The 9,849-nt window shown below is 48.7% G+C and overlaps 1 protein-coding gene and 1 long non-coding RNA gene across 2 annotated transcripts; one reads left to right on the top strand and one right to left on the bottom strand.

Moving 5' to 3' along the window:
• Positions 1-24: 24 nt before the first annotated feature.
• On the top strand, positions 25-7,160 carry PEX12 (peroxisomal biogenesis factor 12). The gene is made up of 4 exons (XM_084651020.1): positions 25-75; positions 366-537; positions 2,581-3,134; positions 3,944-7,160. The coding sequence occupies exons 2-4, from the start codon at positions 412-414 to the stop codon at positions 4,341-4,343; spliced, it is 1,080 nt and encodes a 359-aa protein (XP_084507146.1). The 5' UTR covers positions 25-75; positions 366-411; the 3' UTR covers positions 4,344-7,160.
• On the bottom strand, positions 7,026-9,338 carry LOC311532508. The gene is made up of 2 exons (XR_014714399.1): positions 8,889-9,338; positions 7,026-7,582 (listed from the first exon to the last, which is right to left on the bottom strand). It is a non-coding gene; the product is annotated as an uncharacterized lncRNA (long non-coding RNA).
• Between the last annotated feature and the right edge of the window lie 511 nt (positions 9,339-9,849).

The raw sequence follows: 9,849 nt of genomic DNA on the forward strand, positions 1-9,849 counted from the left end.
CCTCTTGCTCCCGCTTCCGGGATGCTCCCCCCGCCCCCCGGGAGGGGCGCTGGCCAGCCTGGGCCCGGCGCTGGGGTAAGGGTGGGGCCGGGCCGGTGAGACCCCACCCCGCCCCGCCCCGCCCCGCAGGAGCCTGGCCCCCCCAGATCCCCCCGCCCGCGGGCCCGGCGGCTCCGCCCCCTCTCGGCCGGCCCCGCCCCACCCCCCTGCTGAGGCAGCGCAGCTCGCCCACGCCCGCGCGGGGTCCCGTCGCTGCCCCCCCACCCCCGCGCGTGGGGCACAGAGGCCAGCGTCGCAGCCGCTGCTCGCGGGCTGGGCGGGACTTTCAGCATTAACCCCCCCCCCCCCCGTCTCCTTTGTCCCAGGTACCGTGGGGAAAGGTCGGGATCCTTCTGCCGGGGGGGGGAAGCCATGGCCGAGCATGGGGCTCATCTCACCGCTGCTTCAGCCAGCGATGACAGGCCTTCCGTCTTCGAAGTGGTGGCCCAGGACAGCTTGATGTCAGCCCTGAGGCCTGCCCTTCAGCATGTGGCCAAGGTAAAGGTGCCCCCCCCCCCAGACTTTAGAGGGGAGCTGGTACCCACAGAGCAGGGGGAAACGTGCATGTATAAAAATATGACACCCAGTGAGTTTGGTGTTAGGTTACAGCCAAGTTAAAAGGGGGTGGGGGGGTGTTTCCTAGGGGGGAATGGTACCTTCTAAAGCAAGGGTTCTCAAACTGGGGGTTGGGACCCCTCGGGGGGTTACGAGGTTATTCTATGGGGGGGGGGGGTCGTGAGCTGTCAGCCTCCACCCCAAACCCCACTTTGCATCCAGCATTTATAATGGTGTTAACTATATGTTAAAAAGTGTTTTTAATTTAATAAGGGGGGGGGTCGCACTCAGAGGCTTGCTGTGTGAAAGGGGTCACCCGTACAAAAGTTTGAGAACCCCTGTTCTAAAGTCTCCGGCTGGGGGCTTCTGCGTATAGCATTGAAGTCTCGATGACTGCGCTACTGGATTGCGTTTGCAAAGCTTTAGGGCAGCAGTGTTATGTTAAGGAAGGGCATGTGCCAGTACTTTCACTGGAAACACCTAGTGGCAGGGGTTTACTACTCCATCATAAACATGTGCTATGGATTGAACCTTGGAAGATCGTTTTTTGTGTGTCATAATTCTGAAAATAAGTGACAGTGTTCAAGCTGAATCATAATTCGAATTTGTGTCAAGCATGCATTTGGTGTCAGTTAGCCTATCCATGAGAAGAAGTACAGGCTAATGATTAAAGCAGAATCAGGACTTCTGTAGCCTATTCCTGGCTCTGACACTGACTCTCCATAGACCCTAGGCAAGTCACTTAATTTCTCTGTGCCTTGGTTTTTCTACCTGTAAAATGGGGGATAATCCATACTTACCTCGCCCAGAGGTTGGGAGAGCTAATTCATTAGTGTTGGGAAAGCACTTTGGTGATCGTTGAATGGAAGGTGCTATAAAAGGGCCAAGTGCTGTCTTAGGCTACAGAACTCTTGTGCCTGTCATTGACTCAGTATAGCACACAGCTTGCAACCTCTCTCCACTGCTGATGCTATAATGGTACAGGAGCTGAGAATTCTGGACTCGCAAAAAGAAAGTCAAAGGGCTCCTCTGTGTGGAAAGTCGCCCTGTGGTGGGTACATGACATTTCCTTTGTGCTGTTGAAGAATGGGATAAATTGCATATAATTAGTGCACTGATTAGCACTCTCCATCTTCAGATCACTGTACAAACATTAATTAATCCTCTCAGTAAGCCTGTGAGGGAGGAAAATGTTCTCTCCAGCTAGGGACACTCAAGCAGTGAGGTGAAGTGGCTTGTCCAAAAAAACAGATGAAGTCAAAAGTAGACCTAGGACTGACTGGCGCTCATGAGGTCTTGGCTCCAAGTCCTGTGCTTACACCAACTTTTTCTCTAGCACACGAAGGGATGAGTGCCTAGATCTAAGTCTTTCTGCCTGGACTGTTGCTGACAATGCTACTTTAGTTCCAGACATGGGGTACTAAGGCATTTATATTGAAGAAATGTTCATGGAGGGAAAACACAAATATATACAGTGCATTTGAGTCTTTGATTCAGTGAGGATACATATGCAGACAGTTAATGTTTTAGGTGATGCACTTTCATTATTGGGGAATGAGGGTGATCACTACCATGTCCCCTGTGAAATGCCCTTTACTCGCCTTTCACCCCTGGAATTCGCATCTGGCTTAAGTCACACATGGATACAGTATTGCCAGTCATATGCTGGTAGCAAACTGAAGGATTTAATTTTCCACAAAAAGAACGAGGAGTACTTGTGGCACCTGAGAGACTAACAAATCTATTTGAGCAGAAGAGACTAACAGATTTATTTGGGCATAAGCTTTCATGGGCTAAAACCCACTTCAAAATTTATAAATTTTCCACAGGGCCAAAGTTCTATTAGCCAGTGTCTTATTCTGATCACTGCTCAAGTCTGTGTTTCTGAACCGTTTCTTATACTGGATACATAGGTCATAATTGTTTTAACTGATTGAGTGGGTCTTTGACACCACTTCCTTCCCTGTTCCATGGATCTTATTTTAGGTGCTTGCTGAATCCAATCCCGGCCGCTATGGCTTCCTCTGGCGTTGGTTTGATGAGATCTACACCCTCCTGGATCTGTTGCTCCAGCAGCATTTTCTGTCCCAGTTTAGTGCCTCTTTTCCAGAAAACTTCTATGGCCTAAAGAGGATAGCAGTGGGAGACAGCAAGGGGCTGTATCAGCTGGCCAGTGCTGGGTTGCCAAAGAAGGAACACTGGAAGTCTATCCTCTTGTTGGTTCTCATTCCTTATCTGAAAACAAAGTTGGAGAAACTGGTCTCCAGTCTGAGGGAAGAGGACGAATATGCCATCCATCCTCCATCATCATCCTGGAAGCGCTTTTACAGGGCCTTTTTAGCAGCCTATCCCTTTGTAAACATGGCCTGGGAGGGCTGGTTTCTCAGCCAGCAGCTGTGCTATATCCTTGGTAAGGCTCAGCATCATTCCCCGCTGCTGGCCCTGGCTGGTGTACGCCTGGTTAGACTGACAGCAGAGGACATCCAGGTGTTGGAGCAGAAACTAGCAGCAGCTACTGCAAGCCAGCAGCCAGCTCACAGGTGAGTTAGAAAGGAGCCAGACAAATAGAGCTTAGAATTATTGCAGTGTTACGTGGGAATTTGGGGCTGTCTTTCTATTCCCCAGATGGTGCTTTAGCATAAAACTGTCTCAGTGTTAAGAGGTACCAAAAGGGGTTCAAACAGGGCTCCTATTATTGTCACATATGTTTCCTTCATTTTTAAAAGCTCAATGTGACCTCCCTTGAAGGGGGGAGCAGAGTCTGGTAGCCTGCCTGTCAGAGTTAATTTCAGAGGTCCCTGGTTCCAAAACTGCCTTAATTTGCAGGAGTTCAGTCTCTGTGACCTGTTCAATCCTTGGGTAGTCTTCTGAAACTGCCACTGAACGAGTGAGTGGGACGGACCAGTTGTCCACTAGTAGACTGGGACTAGCAATTCTGTTCCTACAGAAATCCTGACCAGAAGGCAATGAGTTCTGGACACTCCCAACCTGAGCCTGCTTTGAAACTAAAGCATGGGTTAATTCCTTTGTACCCCAATCCTTCTCAACCCCAGTCCTTCCACCTAAGAACTTCAATGGGCCTGGACCTATTTTCCAAGTTTTAAATTTCTGTGCCCCATGCACCAAATTACACCTCCCTAAAATACCTGTGGTGTTCATTTCCTCAGTTGATTCTAAATAATGTAAACATCACACATTTGTAACAAGGTATCCTTTTAAAAAGCAGTAGCTGACTAGCCCTGAAGTCTCCCTCGGGTACGCAGTCGTGTATTGCCTCTGCACTATTAGTTTACACAGGTGACTAGGCGGGATGCTAATTATCGGTCTGTACCTTATCTCCCTGCTGCAGCATTAAGGAGCAAGTGCAATCAGCGGTGAAAAAAGCATTGGGAGGTGTTGCCTTATCCCTGTCCACCAGCCTCTCCATGGGCGTGTTCTTCCTGCAGTTTCTGGACTGGTGGTACTCATCTGAGAACCAGGAGACCATCAAATCATTGACTGCATTGCCTACTCCTCCGCCACCCGTGCACCTGGACCATGGCACAGGCTCACCTCTCGTACCAAAACTGAAGACCGTCTGCCCGTTGTGCCGCAAAATCCGAGCCAACGACACAGTCCTCTCCACATCCGGCTTTGTGTTTTGTTATCGCTGCGTCTACACTTATGTAAAGAGTCACCAAAGGTGCCCCATCACTGGCTATGCTACAGAGCTGCAGCACCTTGTTAAGCTGTACTCCCCTGAAAGCTGAAGGGAGTGCACTGCACTGATACTTACAAAGCAGATACATGATGGGTGCGGGCCTGTATACTCTAGGTTCTTGTCTACCTGGAACACAACTTTTCTGCCAGCCTGACTGTGTATAACACATTACTAGGGCAGCAAAAGGTACAGTGACCGTTCATGAGCAGAATAATCAGACTCTAAGGCACATTTGGACACTAAGTTCAGCAGCAGCACTAGAGTTTTCGTTGCCTTAAATGCTGCTCTATCCAATTCCAAGATGCAAGGGCTAGGTTGACAGCCTCTCAACCAGAAAGCTCTGGTACTGACCACTGTCAAAGGCAGATATGGGCCTCAAAAAACCACTGATCAGCTTCAGCCTGGCCCTTCCTACGTTCCTAAGAGTCATCACGTTCTCCCTAGCTCTGCTTCTAGACTACTTCATCTTAGAATTCACAAGAGAGCATGAACAGAGCTGTGCCCCCCAATTCATATCAGTTTGCCATAAATTTAGGCTTCTCCCCCCACCATTCCCCTTGGACAACTCGGGCTGAAGTTAGCAAACCAGGCAGCACAAGCACGAACCAGGGAATGGATGCCCTCTGTCTGAATTGGGTTTGAGCATATGTGACTGAAGCCAGATAAAAACGAACTGTGCCAATTCAGACTTGCTTTGTTGAATGTATCCTCAAATCTGGTAGCGACTACTGGCATAGCAAAGCCGCTTCTCTCTTCCTTCCTATCTATCAGGACACTGGGAATTAGGACCTAACTAGACTCATTCCACTTCTGTTATCTAATGGTTTAAACCACTGGTAAACTGCTTATCTGAAAGTTTATATTTGCATGAATGAATCAGACAGCAGCTGCTTTCATCATAACATATGGACAGCTGGTGGAGACCCAATGGATCAAAAGTAAAATCACACATTGTGAAAATTGTAATCCAAAAGCAGTGCCCTCATATTGAAGAGGAGCCAAGACTCAGGCTGCAGTTTGCCACTTTTAATTAGGACTGGTGTAGAGTAGCTTCCTTTAGCACCTTACGTCCATTTGGTCAAACTGAAATGTCTCCTTTGATCTCTAAGCAGGCAGAGTATAGAAGTTGGCTAGTGGTGATTTTAAGGTGATTCCTGCTTCCACAGCACTCTGGTTGATCTAGTTTAGCACAGATAATTTTAGACAGTTTGAAGGAGTGGCTTTTCATGAAGTGTGAACCTTGTTTTCTACAGAGGGCAGCAGTAGACTATCCTAGCTGGTATGGTATTACAATACATTATAGAAACAGCAGTTTAGCCTTCTAACAACTTGCTGCAAAGAACTTGTATAATCTTTTCACATTAAGAGCCAAGTTCTTCTTTTTTAATCCTTTGAGGCACAAGAAGGGTCCTTAACTCCTGTACACTGTTAAAATGAAAGCTGTCATTTTAGATACCAGACAAGTGCTAATGGCTACCTCTACCTTTGGAGGCATATTAACAGGAAGTCAGGATCATTTTGCTGCCTCCTGCTGGGATCTATAAATATAGACACTTCACCAGCTTAAGGGAGCTCATGTAAACACACCTTATTGAAAAAAGTCACATTCAGTGAAAGATTATCCAATCTTGAGTAGATTTTACAAGGCTTTTAATATGAATTAATTCCAAATCTGAGCTATATCTATTACATCTTGCTTCAGCAAATATTTCCCAATAGTTGTTACATTTTTTTTCTGAAAAATTGATAACCAAGATGCTCCAGGAGAGCAATACAACATGGCCAGCCCCAGAAGGCTTGATTACACAGACCTACAAACGTAGTCCCACTGACTCAGTACAACTGCTCATGTAAATAAAGGCTACCAGACTGGGGCTAGAGTGTTTATTAAAAAGGTAGTTTTAGGATTTTTTTTCCTAGGGTCTTTTGGTGTCCAATAGTGCTGCTCTCTCTCAGCTAGCAGAAGTGAAGAAAACAGTTTCAGTCTCCTTATTGCAGCCTATAACTGATCACTGACTTTTCCATTGAAAAAGTCTTACGCTTAGTCTTATTGACTTTGAGCCTTTTAAATTAATTTTAAATCAATGATTCATTAGTGTCATGACCTAAGATTTATGTAATTTTAAAGTTAGTACAGTAACTCATTTAGTCATCCCAGTGAAAGTTGTTTCATTGCTGATCGATTAGGGAACATGCTCATTTAAAGTTGTGCAATGCTCCCTTATGTTATTCAGCAGCCACCTGCTTTGTTCACTGCTTGCAGAAAGAGCAGCCTATTGGAGCTAGCTGGTGGGGGCTTGGAACCAGGGTGGACTGGCAGGCCCCCCGCTCCCCACAGTTCCCTGTGCTGCAGTCGCCCAGCAGGCTATCAATAGCCAGGCAGTTCAGCTGTCCCTCTCGGGAGCCTCCTGCTTGCTGTGCAGAAGGGGGAGAGGGGTGCTAATGTCAGTGTTTCCCCTACTCCTGCCCCCTCCCCCCCGTCCTGTACCCCTTCTCCATAGAGCAGGGGGCCATGACAGGGCTCAGGACAGAGGGAGCTTGCTGGCAGCAGCTGCTGTCTCAACTTGCTGATCTACTTAAAACGGCAGCGTACTTAGCGTGGGGTCAGTGTAAAGGGGCAATGTGTGTCTGTCTCTCTTACACATGGTGTGTGTCTGTCTCTCTGCCATGCCGTCTCCCTCCATTCTTCCGTCTCCCTCCATTCTTCCGGCTGCCTTGTAGAGCGTGAGGCTACATTGACAACAATGTTTTAACCCTTGAGGGCTAAGCCAAGTGCTAGTTTAATATCCCACCCTCTTACTCCACCACCTCAACCAAGCTTCACAATCATCATTGCTGTGTACAGTATTAAATTGTTTAAAATGTACACTGTGTCTATATATCTTTTGTCCAGTGAAAATAATTTCCCTGGAACCTAACCCCCCACAATTTACATTAATTCTTATTGAGAAATTAGATTTGCTTAACATCATTTTGCTTAAAGTAGCATTTTTGAGGAACATAACTCCTCGCTTAACATTGTAGTTACTGTACATGACACTGGAACTTCAGTCTGTATTTGCACTTCAATTATTGTTTTAAGTAGAAAAATTAATAAATCTTTTTCTACCCCAGCACCTCTTTCTAATGAGGCAGGCTTTACTTAACTGGTCACATCCTTTAAGCATTCAGTATTGCTCTAAAATCCCCACCCAAGTCTGACAAAGATACTGCATTGGATTTGATGCTCCAATTAGTTCATTGTACTCCATGTGAACAGACATCTGAACACGAAACTGTTACTCAAACCTGGAAGAAAATGAAAGCTGAATTAGAACACAGTTTAAAAAAGCCTCATTAATAGCTATTGCATAATTTACTCAATTACAATTTAACCAAGTTTGCATATTTTGTAAAAAGGTAAATAAAATGGAACACCCAAGATTCAATAGGCCACCCTCATTATAAGGAAAAGAGAATTTAGGAATGTAACCTGCTTTCACTATATCCTCAGAAATAAGTCAAGATGCAGTGGTCCTAACACAACTGATTACTCAAAAAATGAGTTAGTGCAAAGCTTTATATAAGAAGCGAACACTGGATTTCTCTCATTTTCCCTCACTAATAGCTCCTACCAGGATGGCTGCTTAGATACATAATTCAATCGGTTTAAAAGGATGTATAAAAATATTTAGTGTCCAAAGAATGAATAATTAATTCTAGATGAATGTAACCAGAATAAGCTCAGAGAGAAGATTACATTATCACACCCTGGTCAGAACCAAGACAAAATCTTGGCAATACCAGGTCAAACTATACTTCACTCATCATTGCTTTAGGCACATCTCACTCTTCCAACACAGAACCTACTTTCTGTGGCAAAAAGCACCACTAACTGATTCTAATTCTGGAACTGAAATGCTATTTTTAGACCAGAGATACTGAGACCTTAGTGGTTCAGGAGCCAAACTGACAATCAACATTACCCAAAAGAGCCACAGTAGTAAGAGTTCATTATTTTTCATTTAATGTTTTTAAATATTTTATATACTTTCACAGCAAAATGACTGACCAAGTGTTATTTTATCAACTACAACTGGTTAACAACATAGTAAAGGCATCCTGATTGGTTAATAATTAAGTCACACAATGTATTAATACCATGTGTTGCAAAGAGCTGCAGGAGACACATTAAAGAGCCACTTGTGGCTCGTGAACCTCAATCTGAGTATCACTGCTTTAGACAGTGTTCTCTTTCCTGCCTTTACCTTCCCTCCCCAAAATGAAGCAGCACAGAGTCAACGGAAGAATCTTTGGGAGGTTTGCAATCCATGTGAGGCCTGGTCCACACTTAAATCTTATACTGGAATAGCTATGTCAGTCAGGGGTGTGGAAAAAACCACAACCCCGATATCAACATAGCTAGCTAGCAAGAACCCCAACTCTGACAACCGAAAAGTGCTTCAGTTGGCTTAACTAATGGCATTGGTGAGGTGGTGCAGAAAAAGCCCTCTTGGCGTATGCCGGGGCTAGGCTGGCACAGCTCTACTGGCATTGATTGGCTCTGTAGTGCCGACATAGCCCTGCTCTGCACCGAAAACGTGCGTTGACTTACCTGTGCTGCTGGGCGCTGTGAAAAATGCACATCCCCGAGAGAGGCCGTTAAGCGGACCTAACCCTGCTGCAGACACCGCTAGGTGAAGGGAACAATTCTTCCACCAGGCTAGCTACCGCCTCTGCGGGAGGTGGATCAGTAACAGCATGGCTGTAGCCGGCGGCCACGCTAAGGTCGCTGTAGTGGCCACAGGCTGAGTGAGCAGCAAGGAGATGGCGCGACCTTGTGTCCCACGCAGCCCCCCAGCACAGACACCGCCAGGGAGGCCGGGGGGGCGGGCGGCGGCTGCCCCGCCTGGACACGGTAGCGGCCGCCGAGCAGAGCAGGAAATGGACCTCAGAGCCCATTAAAACCAGCCACTTCACTGAGTCCCCACGACTCTGCCCAGGCTAGGCGCCCCAGCCCTGCCCAGGCTAGGCCCCCCGGCCCGGCCCCGCCGCCCCCGGCCCGGCCTAGCCAGCCCAGCCCTCCAGCCCCGGCTCTGCCCAGACGAGGCCCCCCAGCCCAGCCCAGCCCAGCCCCGCCCCGGCCCCGGCCCCGGCCCGCTGCCCCCGGCCCGGCCTAGCCAGCCCAGCCCTCCAGCCCCGGCTCTGCCCAGACGAGGCCGCCCAGCCCCGCCCCGGCCCCGGCCCGGCGCCCCCGGCTCGGCCTAGCCAGCCCAGCCCTCCAGCCCCGGCTCTGCCCAGACGAGGCCCCCCAGCCCAGCCCCGCCCCGCCCCGGCCCCGCCGCCCCCGGCTCGGCCTAGCCAGCCCAGCCCTCCAGCCCCGGCTCTGCCCAGACGAGGCCCCCCAGCCCAGCCCAGCCCCGCCCCGGCCCCGCCGCCCCCGGCTCGGCCTAGCCAGTCCAGCCCCGGCTCTGCCCAGACGAGGCCCCCCAGCCCAGCCGCCCCCGGCTCGGCCTAGCCAGCCAGCCCAGCCCTCCAGCCCACGGCTCGGCCCGCTGCCCCCGGCTCTCCCCGCC

This window comes from Lepidochelys olivacea (assembly GCF_965140295.1).
Source record: "Lepidochelys olivacea isolate rLepOli2 genome assembly, chromosome: 17".
Lineage (NCBI taxonomy): Eukaryota > Metazoa > Chordata > Testudines > Cheloniidae > Lepidochelys > Lepidochelys olivacea.

Bases quoted from the DNA above. Each gene is read 5' to 3' on its own strand.
- PEX12 (XM_084651020.1), top strand. From the start codon at position 412: ATGGCCGAGCATGGGGCTCATCTCACCGCTGCTTCAGCCAGCGATGAC. The intron at 538-2,580 runs GTAAAGGTGCCC...ATCTTATTTTAG, and splicing joins CCCTTCAGCATGTGGCCAAG to GTGCTTGCTGAATCCAATCC. The intron at 3,135-3,943 runs GTGAGTTAGAAA...TCCCTGCTGCAG, and splicing joins AGCCAGCAGCCAGCTCACAG to CATTAAGGAGCAAGTGCAAT.